General features: G+C 40.9%; 1 protein-coding gene across 4 annotated transcripts in view; it reads left to right on the forward strand.

Moving 5' to 3' along the window:
* Window positions 1–270: 270 nt before the first annotated feature.
* Window positions 271–14,840, forward strand: part of CELF2 (CUGBP Elav-like family member 2) — a 536,938-nt gene continuing 522,368 nt past the window's right edge. For 2 of the 4 annotated variants that reach the window (XM_063669540.1, XM_054436851.2), the window contains exon 1: window positions 271–719. In XM_063669540.1, coding sequence (XP_063525610.1) covers window positions 667–719 — 53 coding nt within the window. In that variant the 5' untranslated portion in view covers window positions 271–666. The remainder of the gene's footprint in view (window positions 720–14,840) is intronic. The other 2 variants (XM_063669539.1, XM_054436846.2) reach the window with 1 other exon arrangement.

A 14,840-nucleotide genomic window follows, 5' to 3' on the forward strand; every position in this document is an offset into this window, starting at 1 on the left:
GCAGTGTAGCAAAAAATCCCTGCCAGAAAACACACAGTAAAGTCTAGCTTGTTAGCAGTCCTGTTCCAAATAATTTTTTGAAAACAAATCCTAACAGTAATGTAGTTACAGCCTCTGAGGATAGCTCTAAGCCCAGTGTCAGAGTCCCAGAACCTAAGCCACGAAAAAAGGAGGAAAGAAACCTAACCAGTCTCCTGCCAGGAATAAGAAAAGCAAAATCTCCGAGGCAGGAGAAATACCCCCAAGGAGGGGAAGGCTGCAGCTTGCAGTAATCTGTGAATGATTGCTGGTAAAGTCCAGAGGCTTCAGGCTTGATCTGTGTTTGTTCCCAAAGAAAGCCAAGAAGGACGGTGTTAATAAAGAGAGATTTAAGTGAGAGCTGTGCTTGGAATAAAGTGGGCTACAAAAAGGTCAAATTTGATCAGTTGGAGCAGATTACCGGGGCTTTAAAAGGTGGTGTGGAGCTGGGAGTCGGGTGTGGGACGGAGGAGAGCGCAGGATTGATTTGCGGGGTGGAGAGAAGTCAGGAAAAGTGCGTGTCAGCCCGGGAAGGAGGGAGCCGCGGGGCGCCAGGGCCCGGCCTGGGTCCAGAATCCTCCGTCTGTTCCCCAGCACCCCATCCCCGCCTCCTCCTCTCCGGACTCGCCCTCAGCCGGCTCCTAGACAATGGTTTCCTTGGTCTCTGACTTGGATCCTCTGAAAAACTGGAAAGTTTTAAGGTAGGCCTGCTTTGCTTTCTCTTGCATCCTGGTTTGAGTTCATAGCCAAGGCCCTGCTCCCGCCCCACCCCTGTGCAGAAGTGGTTGGGGTTGCTTGAAATGCACCTTGTGGGGTTCAGGGATGCGCAGATCTACTAGTGGGAAGACTGTTCGGAGGCAGATATGTAAGGAGTGGCCTGTGAACGTGAGGTCCTCCGGTTTCACCCCAGGGGGGAGGTCGGGAAGCCTTGGCAATGAGGAAGGACAGTCTTATTTAAATGACACCAGCTGACTCACTGGAAGGAATCCTCATATTGAATTTTGGGGCTTCAGGGGTCATTAAAAGTGTGAGGTGGAATGTGGTCAACTTTCTGGGACTTCAGATAGAAAAGCAAAATTTGGCCAGGTGCGGAGGCTCACATCTATAATCCCGCACTTTGGGATGCCAAGGTGGATGGATCCCTTTGAGGTCAGGAGTTCGAGACCAGCCTGGCCAACATGGCAAAACCGCCCCTGTCTCTACTAAAAATACAGAAATTAGCCAGGTGTGGTGGTGGGTGCCTGTAGTCCCTGCTACTTGGGAGGCTGAGTCAGGAGAATCGCTTAAACCTGGGAGGTGGAGGTTGCAGTGAGCAGAGATCACACCAGTGCACTCCAGCCTGTGCAACAGAGTAAGACTCCGTCTCAAAAAATTTAAAAAAACAGAAAAGAAAGGAAAAGTGAACTTTTTCAGAAAGCCTTATTAGGGTCCTTGAAGGGTCAAGGGAAACTTGGTTTCCTCCTCCGACCTCTCTCCTACCCCCACCCCCACCCCCAGGCCTCAGCTGATGGTGAAACTGAATGGGCAGAATGTATGACATAAAGTCTTTCTCTGAATGCTCCTAAAAAAGTGCACTCTGACCTCCTCATATCTCAGAGGCCCAGAAAAATTAGAACACAAGGAGCTAGAAAGGGCAGAGTTCATGCATCCTCTCTAAGCTGACTCCCTTGGCAGAGTTAATTCTTGGGCTTCAGTGACTGTAAATGGTATTTCCTAGCAAATGCGTTTTTGGCAATTTTTGAAATATGAAGATGTTCATTTGAGGGATTTTTGTTAAAAGTGGTTCTGCACAGTGTCATGTCTTCCAAATACCTTCCCCAAAACATGGCTTCATAGGAGCTAGACCAGAACCCAAACAGGAAATACAAATGAGGAGAAATGTGCATACGTTACTGAGACTTCTTTTTCCTGACATTTATGTTGTATTAATTTGCTAAGTTTTTATTTCCTATGCATGACTTCTGTCTTCATGTTTGTCTGATTTTGTTGTTTTTAAGAACAAGATTATAGAAAAGAGCAAATTTAAAAATTGCCAATATCCATCTTAATTCTCTTTTTAAAAAGTACTGCATGTCATATTCTAGAACTTTCCATGGATGCTTTTTGCACATCAGGTAGTGTGTGCTATTTTATAGTCTGCTGTTTCCAGCTAACATAGCAAATGTGTTTTCGTGTTTCTGCCTAAATTTCATAACTGCCATTTTAATGGCTAAATAAAGCACCGTAATATTAATGTACTTTTTTTTTTGAGATGGAGTTTCGCTCTTGTTGCCCAGGCTGGAGTGCAGTGGCATGATCTCTGCTCACTGCAACCTCCACCTCCCGGGTTCAAGCAATTCTTCTGCCTCAGCCTCCCAAATAGCTGGGATTACAGGTGCCCGCCACCATACCTAGCTAATTTTTTGTATTTTTAGTAGAGACAGAGTTTCACCATGTTTCCCAGACTGGTCTCGATCTCCTGACCTCAGGTGATACACCCTTTTTGTTGAAAATTTAGATTGTTTCCACTCCTTAATTTGTACTAACAACAACATAATGAACATCTTTGTGTACCTAGCTTTTTACTTTCATTAAATAATTACCAGGATTTCTTGATGAAAGCTACATTTTCATGAGTCCTTCAGTGATTTTTTTTCTGTTGCATGTTTAAACTTTATTTTTAATTATTGAAAAATGGTAAAGTGCTTCTGTAAATGTTCTTAGGATACATCTGTTAGAATAAATGATGCTTTCCTTTTTTTTTTTAAACTGGATTACTAACCTGTCTCTAAAACTGAAACACTTCCTACAAGTGCTTTCAAACAATTTTTCTCAGACAATTATCTTACTATTATTACATCAGTGGATAAGGCAGGCTCTAGCTCTAAGAATGTATATGACTATGGTTATAGATTTTGAAACATGTATCCCCCCCAAAGGCATTTTTAGATAATGATCTCAAGTCTTAACCCATTTTTTTAAAAAAACAGTGAGAATGTTGTTTTTCCCCTAAACATGCCCCAAATTTAAGTGAAGCTTAGTTTTGCTAGAGTAAGTGAAGTTTCAGAAACTTGGACTGGCGAGACCTGGGAAAGAGAAACATTTTTACATTGACTCCTTTGGCTACACCAAGTTCATTCTGTCCACACCTCTTCTTGGCAAGCATTATCCCACTGGCTTTTTAACTGTGTGTAATCCTTTTCTGAGGTCAGGAACCATAAAGGGATAGAGTTTATAAATTGCATTTTAAATTCCTTAATTGTTTACAACAAGGCATCCTTTTGGCTAATTTTGCTTCATTGAACGGTTTACTCGCCACCAATAAGTCTCTGCCTATAATATGTGGAAGAAGCAAAGATAAAACACAGCCTGATAAATGGGTGATCTAGCAGGAGAATGAGGTATGTACTCTAACGCCACACAGCACGGTTGTTAGCAGGGTTGTCTGTGATCTGAGTTATGTCAATAAAATGCTTTAGAAATCCAGAGAATGGCATGAGAGGCCCCATTCAGTTAAAGAGAAAGAGCAGTTACTGTCCTCATCTGATTAACAAATGAGTAGAGCATTTGATATGTAAAGCATATTACAAGGCAAAAAGGCCTTTAAACCCACGTAACCTGGGATATCCTCATGTGTTTTGTCCAGGAGCTCAGTCTAGAGTTCTGCCAAACCTGTTGCTCCTAAAAAGTCAAAAGGCACAATTTTAAAACCTGCTTACGCCACAATATAGTGTTTTAGGAGATGATCTGTTTGCAGGGCACAATTTCAGGTTATAAGCCTTTCTCAAGAACTGTCTATTTGAAATTGCTCCATCCTTGTTCCATTTTGTTACATGGAGAAACCAGGGGTGGTCGTAGGGCTACTGCCTGTGTTTTAATGACTGTCTACCCCAAGGGACATAAAAGAAACCTAATTTTCACCAAAAGACATGCCAATAATTTTCAGCATTCTCCCATTTGACTCCTGGGAAAGTACAAACACTCCAGCTGCATTCAAAGAAAAAAATTCAAAAATTAAATAAAGTATTCTTGGTACACAGAAGAAAAAAGTTGACACTGTATTAGACCTATGATTAAAAGAGTAAAATAGGCTGGGCACAGTGGCTCATGCCTTAATCCCAGCACTTTGGGACACCGAGGCAGGCGGATCATGAGGTCAAGAGATCGAGACCATCCTGGCCAACATGGTGAAACCCTGTCTCTACTAAAAATACAAAAATTAGCTGGGTGTGGTGGCACGCACCTGTAGTCCCAGCTACTCAGAAGGCTGAGGCAGGAGAATCGCTTGAACCTGGGAGGCAGAGGTTGCAGTGAGCTGAGATTGTGCCACTGCATTCCAGCCTGGGTGACAGAGTGAGACTCTTGTCTCAAAAAAAAAAAAAAAGAATAAAATAAACTTGAACATATGCTGAGTGCAAGATGAGATGTTTATAGATATGACTTGAGAGGAAAAAAGTTGACAGGAGGATTAAGCAGGGAGTGGGACCCAGAATATCTGGTGTCTCCTTTACCCATGCATAAGCCCTAAGTCACCTCTGGGGAAGGATTAAAAACCCCAAATCGAGTTTAACTCTCCCATTTAGAGATAAGGGAATCGATGAATTGACTAAACAAAGTCATAGAACTCATTAGCAGTGCAAGCTGTTGCCAACTCCTCTTCCAACTCCATCCTCTCTCCTGAGGAAATGTCCTTCCCCACCTCCACTTCTGTTTCCCTTTCTCCTTCAACTTTCAGACAGCTCAGCTCAGTTGCATGCCTTAAAGATGTCAAAAGCTCAACAGGTTATAAACTCTATCTATAATGTCCCCCCAAGAACTCACTGGTTTCCAGCTCTAGTAGGTTTATGAGTCACAGTGATCTAGCCAGGTACTCAAACTGGAAAGTTAAGCAGTCTCCCTAATCCCCCATTTTCCCTCTTAATTTATATCCAAACTATTGCCAGTTCCTACTGAATTTGACTCCTAAGCACCTAGGGACTCTGTCCACTTTTTTCCACCTTCCATTGATAACATCTCATTTTGCTAAGAATGCTACCTCCTAACCAGTCTCCCTGCTTCACTCTTGCTCTCTTAGACCATTTTGCACATAGAGGAATGAAAGCATTACAAATGCCATAAATCAGATCCTGTGACTTCCCTACTAAAACTTCCCCTTTACTCTTAGAGTCAAAGCCAGTATCATTATTTTAACCTGCAAGGCCCCATCTGGCCTGATCCTTATGAACCTCTCCGCCTAAATCTCCTCCCTCTCTCCCCACAGCTCACATTGCTCCAGCCCTGCTGGTCTTTCTCTTTCTCAGTTATACAGCCAGGCTATTTTGGCTTGATTTTCATTAGCTACTCCCTCTCCCTGCCTGGCAATCTTTCCTTAGCTATTGGCGGGGTAGAGGCTGCTCCTCATTCAAGCCTTAGCTCCCATGTCATCTCCTCAGTTAGCCCTTCCCTGACCTCCCAGTTTAAAGCCAAAAGTCAATCTCTAGCACATCTCCCTGATAGACTGAATCATAGGCAACAGCCAGTATTCAACTATATTGACTTATAAAAATGTTCACTTCATATGGTTCAGCTAATATTCTCATCACAGCATTGCCAGTATCTGCCATCTGCATATGTATTTGTTTACTGATTATCTCTCTCCCCTATTAGAATGCACGGTTTGTGTATTTAACTGTTATATACCCAGTATCTAAAAGATTTCCTAGCACCTGACAATGAATGAATGAATGAATGAGTGAAGGAGTCACTCTTTGTCTCTCTTATCCTACTTTATACTCACTCCATGGGGCCAGGGGCTTTGTATATGTCATTCACATCCCACCCCTAGTATTTACCACTGTGATATTGTGTTATGTGGAATGAATGAATTAACTGATGAATTAATGACTCCTAACACCTAGTTGAGTAATTCTATCTTCAGTTGCTTTTTTCTGTGCCAATCAGAAAAGTGTTTAATATGGTAATGTAGAAAATTCTAAAATCCTCTCTGAGAATCTGATCTATATGTAGTGTTGAGGTGGAATTTATTCTTTCTAAACAAGAGAATGATCTGGAACAGATGTTGACAAATTTCTTCATCAAGGGCCAGATGATGAATATTTCAGGTTTTGCTGACCATACAGTTTCTGTCACAACTATACAACTTTGCTCTGTTAGCCTGAGAGCAGCCATAGATGGTATGTAAACAGCTTGGCTGTGACCTAATAAAACTTTATTTAAACAGATTGTCTTTAAACACTGGGCTGGATATGGCCCAGGGCCCATAGTCTAACTTGGTCCATGATCTAGACTAATGATCTGACTGGCAGCAAAATAGAAGTGGCTTTGACAGATAGTCGGAAGGATGCTTTCAAATCTCATATGACAAGGCAAATATCAAAAACTAGTCTTGTTATTAGGAAAAAACTTCAGAGGAGCCCTGGTGATATTTCAAAGGTCAGAGATGTTTTAGGTTATGAGCACTTGATCTCACAAAGATGATGAATGTCTGGAGGAAATGTATGGTTTACTGCATCCCTTAAATGTTTGAATGAACCTTAAAGCTATAACAAACTACACTTTTGCCTGTTCCCTTATGGAGTGTGTGAGAACCTCCCATTAATGAAAACAGCACACGTTGATGGGAAACATAGAACAGACCCTGAAATGTTGTAAGTCACTGCTTGGCCTTGATGCTTTCTTTTTCGTTTCTTTCTCTGGCTCATTTAGTGTACATTTCTCTTTCACGTGTCTGGGAAGTCTCCTAAGATGCATCCCAGATTCACGGAGGAGAGCACGCTGTGTAGGTTTGGAGGAGTGTCACGTGTAGATACGCTTCAGTTCATGTCACATGACGTCTTAAAGATGTATAGAGTCGGAAGAGGTTGTGTGGATGCTCTGCTTGTATTCCTTGTGAGCAGGCTGGCCGTCTGAAGATCAGGAATTTACATTCTTAGATGATAATATAGAAGAATTATTAGTGCTTTCTACATGCCATGACTTATGCTAAGTGCTTTTCATATAATGTCTCATTTTATCTTTGTAATAGCTCTGTGAAGTAGGTAGTGGTTCTTTTGCTCTTATTTAGAAGAAAGTCATACTTGTAAAGTTCCAGTCACTTATCCAAACACGCACATACAATAGGTGTGGAGCCCCAGTGTGGACTTGGGTATTGCTAACCCTGAGCTAGAGCAATTAAACAGTGATGCCACATACTTTTCTGATCTAGTTACTACTTTTTCTTGATAAACTGACAAGCATGACAAAGTGTGTTGTCTTTACTACACCTCAGAGAGGAAAAATTTGCACCACGTAATTTTTCCTTTTCCCTTAGGAATATTTGAAGAATCATGACTCAGTTACTACTCAGTACTTTTAAAAATTTTTTGCAGAGCCACGGGAAGAGGTGTTGGCTGGAATGCATTGTCAATTCTTTTGGCAGCCTGGAGCTTTCCGAGGCGGGCACTTGAAGTGGAATGGAATGGGGTCACCCTAGGGATGTGGCCTTGAGCTGTTAGAAACTATGTCAGTGTTTGTTCAAGTTTTTTAATGATGGGGGAGATGGGTGGATGCAATCATTTTTGTTGAGTTTGTAAGTTTTATAGCTCAAGGTGGAGGCCTAGTTGAGAAGAGCTCAGAGGAGCCCGGCTGGAGTTTGGTCATAGAGAGAGTCTTTATGAATCCTCTTCTTGCTCAAGGAAAAAAGAGACATTGTACATTACTTTAAACAATCTAAGTCCATTTTTCCATTTGATCGCCTTGTGTTCATTAAGGACCAGCCAAACCATCTGTTGAGACTTGGTAGTCGAGGACGTCTGCTGGATGGGGGAGCAATCAGGCATTTAATGAGGGGCCTTTCTATGGAAACAAAAAGAAAAATGAAAAGTAATGGTTGGAGCTGACTATAAACTCAGTGTCTGAGGCCAGAGGACAGTCAGTTGAGAAGATCTCTGGACACTGAGCTCTAAGCATCTTTAGATGGTGAAGTGAGAAGGGTAATGGCAGTCAGACAGATTTCCTGGTTTATGGTTTGGATTTTTGTCATCATTATGTAGACATTAATGTCACCACAAAGGGTATTTCCTGGAGCAAAGCATGGGAGACACAGGGGTTCCAGTGTTCTTTTTCTTTTTTTTTTTTTTTCTTTTTTTTTTTTGAGATGGAGTCTTGCTCTGTAGCCAGGCTGGAGTGCAGTGGCATGATCTTGGTTCACTGCAACCTCTGACTCCCTGGTTCAAGCCATTCTCCTGCCTCAGCCTCCTGAGTAGCTGGGATTACAGGCACATGCCACAACACCCAGCTAATTTTTGTATTTTTAGTAGAAACAGGGCTTCGCCACGTTGGCCAGGATGGTCTCGATCTCTCTGACCTTGTGATCCGCCTGCCTTGGCCTCCCAAAGTCCTGGGATTACAGGCATGAGCCACTGCACGCAGCCTCCAGTGGACTTTCTGAGTGGCCCTGGTAGCAGCAGCTCTGGGTGTAATGATTGCTCCTACATGATTTATTGTGGTAATGACTTTCTGGACATGTAGATCCACTTATCTGGCTTCAGTGTGCAGGACTGTATCAGATCATGGAGCCAAATAGCAGCTACAAGACAACACTGAGTCACAATAAGGATCTTGGCCATCAGGTTTTAGTTCTCATTGATGACAAGTCAGGTGGAAGGGAGAAAAAGTGAAAACGTTAACTTTGGAGAGTTACAGTCACCCACTGAAGAAAATCAGAAGAGTATTTGGTAAAGGTGACCATATGTGTAAGATGGAAGGATCCAGTCCAGTTTACAGGTAAATAATATAAACTCCCCAAAACAAGGAACAGGACTAGAATCTGATCACCCACAAGAATGTATTACAGTTTTCTATTGAAACATAAGATTGCTGTCCACAGTTGACCCACTTTTTGATCAAAGATAAACTAAGACTATTCTTGTTTATAAAATGTTTCTTGTCTCGTTAAACTGGGCCAGATGATATTTATATAAGTGCAGCAAAAATAATAATTGAGCATATAGACCTTTTTAAGTTTGCTTTGCTAGAAAATAAAGAATCTCCTATTGGACTTTTAAAAGCCTCTACTTTTCTAGCAAGCCAAGCCAAGAACTTGCCGTCAGACTTCACCTTCAATACCTGTAGGTTTGGGTAAATTCCTTTTCTTTTGAGGTCCCAAAATATTTTAATGTTCTTAGGCTTGCCAGGACATGACCATTCTTACTCACCTGTACGTCTGCAAATCCTGTAAGCCAGGTATCAGCCTAGTTCTTCCAAGAGGGATTTGTGTACATTCACTCCGTAAAGTCAACCTTGGATCCTTAAATATGTCTGGTCATATCTGATTTTATGTGTCATTCTCAAATAGGGCGTTCCATTCAAAGCCTTGAACATATAAACCAATGTTTCCAATTATGTTCTATTATAAGGGAGACAGATTTTTTTTTGCACCTGTGCAAATAACTATTGTCATGCAAATAAGAATACCCAAGAACAAATTCTGAATTCTGAAGAGATCAGGTAGGGAGAAAAAGATAAATGTTTCTATTTTGTTTACAAAAGTATAATTTAGTAGATTTTTTGGATGATAGATAGCTTAAGACGAAAGGAAAAGGAATTTTCTGCTATCCAGAAAATAGAGTATTAAAGAGTCAGCAATATTCCAAACAAAAGCCATAAAACATAATAATCATTCCTTATCACTTTACCAAGTCCAATATATTAAATAATTAATTTTGTTCTGCTTGATCTTGAGTTAGCAATTTTATGAAGCTGTCAGCTTCTCTGCTAGAGTTATGGAAAACCTGACTCAGTTCATAAGGATGGTATCAAGGTTATGTAAGCAATGACATCAGAAGCTTGCACCCCAGAGTACCTGTCACGACAGTTATTTCCATAGGTCTCTGAGACAGCTTCTTTTTTGTTAAAGACGAAGTTCTTTGGCTTGAGCTGTTTGCATGAGCAGAGTAAAACAGTCACTATTTCTGGATGACAAAATACTGAAGATGGCCGTGGTTAAAGATCTGATGGGCGTTCATTATAAAAATAATACCATTGACAAGAAAATGTGGTAGTTTCTGTGACATAAAACATGTTAAAATAATTGCTGGAATTATGACTGATGACATTACACTATTATTGTCTAATATCAGGCAAAGCAGCATTGAGATAGATCCTGGACACCAAGGGCATTGACAAATTTCTAGGAACTTCGTGTAACTTTTGAAATACCGCATTTACCTGTACAAATATAACCTGGGGAAGGTTAAACATTTCTTTTTATTAAATAATGCTTTTCATGAATTTCCACCTCGCAAGTAAATTCAATGATTTTAACATCTCTTTTTTTAACCAGGTGAAAGAACAAACCCTTTGAGATTTTTCAGAGGCCCTTGGGAAATCTCAAAGTCAGTTTGATATCATGAAGACTTCATTTAGGGTTTGATTTTAGGAAGACAAAGCTGTCAAATGTGTCAAAAGGTTTGATTACTTGACAAAATAGGATCACAGGTCACTGTGAAACAATCCTTAATTAAGTATCTAACCATTGTGACAATGAAAGAATTTAAAAGTAAATAAAGGAGGTAAGATCATTGTTTTAAAAACCTTAGTTCTTTTTAAAGTGAGAAGACATGGTTCTCTTAACTAATCAGAGACGTGGTAAAGGCAACATGAAACACAGAAAATTATTTTTATGAGGTGCAGAATCTTTCTCTCCTAGGAAGATTACTAAAAAGTAGAGAAAAACCTTTTACAGTCTCTTATCAAGAGCATACCACTAATTCAAGAAACATTCTCATTTTCAGAAAGAGAAAACCAAACCAAATTAGTTTTGAATCATACACTATTGATATTGAAGCTCATTTTTAAAAATTTTATACATAAATCCATTTAATCTTAGCAAGTCTTGACATTTACTGTGAACTGAAATGTGTCTCCCCAAAATTCACATGTTGAGGCCCTAACCCCCAATGTGGTGGTATTTGGAGATAAGGCTGTGGGGAAATAATTAGGTATAGGTAAGTTTATGGAAGTGAGGCCAACATGATGGCATTAGTGTCCTTAAAAAGAAGAGATGCCATAGCTCACTTGTGCTTGTGCATACTCTTTCTCTCCCTCTCTGCATCACTCTCTCTCTCTCTTTCTCTCTGTCTCTGTCTCTGTCTCTACCATGGAAGGGCACAGCAAGAAGGTGCTGTCTGCAAGCCAGGAAGAAAGCCCTCATTAGAACCATGCTGGGACTTTGATCTCAGACTTCTAGCTTCCAGAATTGTGAGAAAATTCACTTTTACTGTTTAAGCCACCCAGTCTATGGTATTTCATTATGGTGATCTGAGCAGACTAATCACAACATAATATTCCTTTCCTTAAACTTTCTATGACTTTCTACATCCATTCAGGTTTCATCTTATACTTTCCATCTTTCTCATTCTGGAACAACCAGTCACTTTAGGACAAAATTTCTCTTTTCCTTAGCAGACCCTAATAATCTTCAGCCACTCTGTACCATATGACAATAAGTCAAAAGTATATAAACTTAAGCTAACGTTTAATAATTGATGTTTTAGTACTTACTTGAAAATTATTTAGATATTTAATGAATATCCATTATTTAATTTAGCATACTTCTAAGTTTGCAAGTGCTGAAAAGATTTTGGAAACTCTTCTTAGGCAAACATTATGAAACAATTATTGTTGAACTAAAGTTTGTCAAAATAATGATTTAATTTGCTTCAAATCAAATTATCACTTTTATAATCTTAAATATCTAGAAAATATTAGTTTATGTGACTAGTAAACTCAAGAAAAACAAAAATTTATTCTCACATTATATTTAATGTTGACAACTCTGAAAACATACCTTTTTTATTAAACCAACAATATTAAACTAATCTTACCAAGAATTTACTCAAATTACATAAACATTTGAGTTGGTTTCTATATTTCTGACAGTTTTAGAAAGATTTAATTTACATAAGTGCATATTTCTCTCTAAGCCAATTAGGATAGAACTCTTTTAAAGGATTTTGTAAATTAATTTGTCAATGCCATCTGGAGGGAGGTTACCTTATACATACATGCATAAACACACTGAGAGACATAAATAGAAACCTATGGCTTTCATTTTTAATATTAGCCATGAGTCAGGCATAAATACAATAATACAAAATTCAATCGTGTATGGAAGAGTTAGTTCTCATCTTTACTCCTTTTTTTTTTAATCCAATTTGTGTTTCTGGCAGATGGAGCAGCCAACATTCACCTGCTGAATGTGAGAGCTAAAATTTACCACTAATATTTGTGGAGGAGGCCTTTAAGATTTTTTTTACCTTGATAGATGATCTCATGGGGGAGGTGAACTAAATATCTGTTTCCAATTAGTTTTTCTTTTCAGCCTCAGGTAGCTGCTTTTGGGATCCCTAAGTCCCTTAAGCATCCCTCAATGGGGGCAGCTGGCCTCAGGTTCCAGTAACTGTCAGTAATTGAGTGGCTGGAATGGGAAGGGAAGGGTCCAGCAGAGGTGAAGAGAGAAGAGGAGGAGCCAGGGGCTCGAAGGGTCTCATATCAAAGAATGCAGGGGAGTGGAAGGGAAGATGGAGACCGGAGGAAAGAGGTAATGGAAGGGAGAGGTCTTAGAGGAGTCAGTTTAGGGAGACACTGTTTCCCAAAGAAACCACTAAAGTTCCCAATCATCCTTCATCAAGTCATGCCAACAAGAAGTGGGCAGAGTAAGTGCCAGCGTGGTGGAGCTTCCAGTCGGCAGGAGATCAAAAAGGGGCTTTCAGATGGCTGAGAAATTCCTATGAGATGGGCAGGAAGAAAAACAATTTCCAACTCAGGCATCAGGGAATGAATCCCCACTCAGAATAAGGATCCAGGAAGAAATACTTGCAACCCAGAAGGTCCCCTTTGAAAGAAGCCTGGGACTCTCTTCCAGCTTCAGAGAGTATACGCAGAGCCATCAGTATCAAAATGTCTCCTCACTGTGCTCCTACAGACATGTGTTCGGAACCTTGGATCAGGAGAGTCAGACTCACCACCAAAGACTCAGAGGACACAAAAGTCTCTGTGTAGGCAGAGTTGTCCTGTTCAAGGGTCTCATGGCAGCAGATCCAGATCTGAGTCATAGCACCAGATAATGGTCAAATATAAAGTTTTCTTTGTTTATAAATTAAGTGGTCAGGGCAGATTTTAATTACCAATAAATTATTGCAGTAGGGATACACTTCCAGCATCAACGGAGCTCAGCTTTATAGAGATGACCGGGCTTTTTAAAGGGAGAATGGGGTGGAGGGCCAGAAAGCAGGGGTGCCATAGAGTCAGGAAGTGAAAAATTGCAAATGTGGGCAATGTGTTTAGGCAACTGGGTGTGTACACTGCCAGCTGTAGATGTTAGGACTCAGTTCCCCCACAGAGATGGGGGGACAGGGGCCCTGGTCTTCCTCATGGTTACATTGTAAAGAAACAGTTTTCAGGTTCTTGAGAAAGACCCTCCTGAGTTGCAGGGGGGTACACGCACATCTCAAAGGGATGGAGGGAGGGGTCACCATTATAAGCCCTATGTATTCAATGACCTAAGAAAGGGAGGGCAGGGGCCTGTGTCAGGTATTGGCTGGAACACAGGGTCAATTCTTTTGGCATCCTGGCGCTTTCTAAGGCAGGCACTTTAAGGGGAATGGAATCACCCTGGGGATGTGGCCTTGAGCTATTAGAAACTACGTCTTCAAATGTGTCATGGGGGACTGATGAAATCATTTATGTTGAGTCTGTGGTTTTTATAGCTCAAGGTGGAGGCCTAGTTGAGAAGAGGGCTGCAAGGAGTTTGGTCCCAGAGAGAGTGTTGTTAGGAAAGAGAAAATCACCATGTGCCGCTCATCTCCCCTCCTCTCCCCAAATAATGTATTTTGGCTAAAAGTCCCAGAATCCTGGGATCCTATGCTGTCCAGTCCACAGTAAAGATAATAATCCGCATGCAGGGTCCTGTCTGTTCTCATGCAGAGCTGCTGTATTTCCCACCTGTATTAGTCCATTTTCATGCTGCTGACCAAGACATACCCGAGACTGGGTGAGTTATAAAGAAAAATAGGTTTAATGAACTCACAGTTCCACGTGGCTGGGAAGGCCTCACAATCATGGCAGAAGGCAAAAGGCGTGTCTTACATGGTGGCAAACAAGAGAGAATGAGGCCAGATAAAAGGGGAAACCCCTTATCAAACCATCAGATCTAGTGAGACTTATTCACTACCATGAGAATAGTATGGGTGAAACTGCCCCCATGATTCAATTATCTCCCACTGAGTCCTTCCCACAACATGTGGGAATTATGGGAGCTACAGTTGAAGATGAGATTTGGGTGGGGACACAGCCAAACCATATCACCACCACTCTCGACTTTAGTGCAACAGAGTTAGAGGGTACCTGAGAGATCAATTTCTTGGTGATTTCTTCATGTCTATGTAAAACTAAAAGTCTCCGCTCCCCAAACACCATATTATTTAGGAGGATAGGGACTGTCTGTTCAGCACTGTGTCCTCAGCAGTGCCTGGTCCTGTATGCAGGACCCAGGTTTCATGCTTTCTAATTTCACCTGAGAACTTCTCACTAAGCCCCCTCCCTGGCTGTCCACCCTCAAGTGGAAGTAAGATTTTCTTCTTCTGAATGTTCATAACACTGAGTCTAAACCTCAGATCTGCAAATGCATATTTTCTACTTTGTAGTGTTTGTGTAGTAATTCCATGAATAGGGTGTCAATGTCTGGAAGATTGGCAGGGTCAATGTCTGATTCAATCTGGTGTCCTCCTGTATCCCTTGTATCATCAGGCACTGCATTTATCTGAGTGTTTGGATGGAAACCCACATATTCCTCATTTCTACGA

Source organism: Pongo pygmaeus, chromosome 8, assembly GCF_028885625.2.
Source record: "Pongo pygmaeus isolate AG05252 chromosome 8, NHGRI_mPonPyg2-v2.0_pri, whole genome shotgun sequence".
In the NCBI taxonomy this organism is placed as follows: Eukaryota; Metazoa; Chordata; class Mammalia; order Primates; family Hominidae; genus Pongo; species Pongo pygmaeus.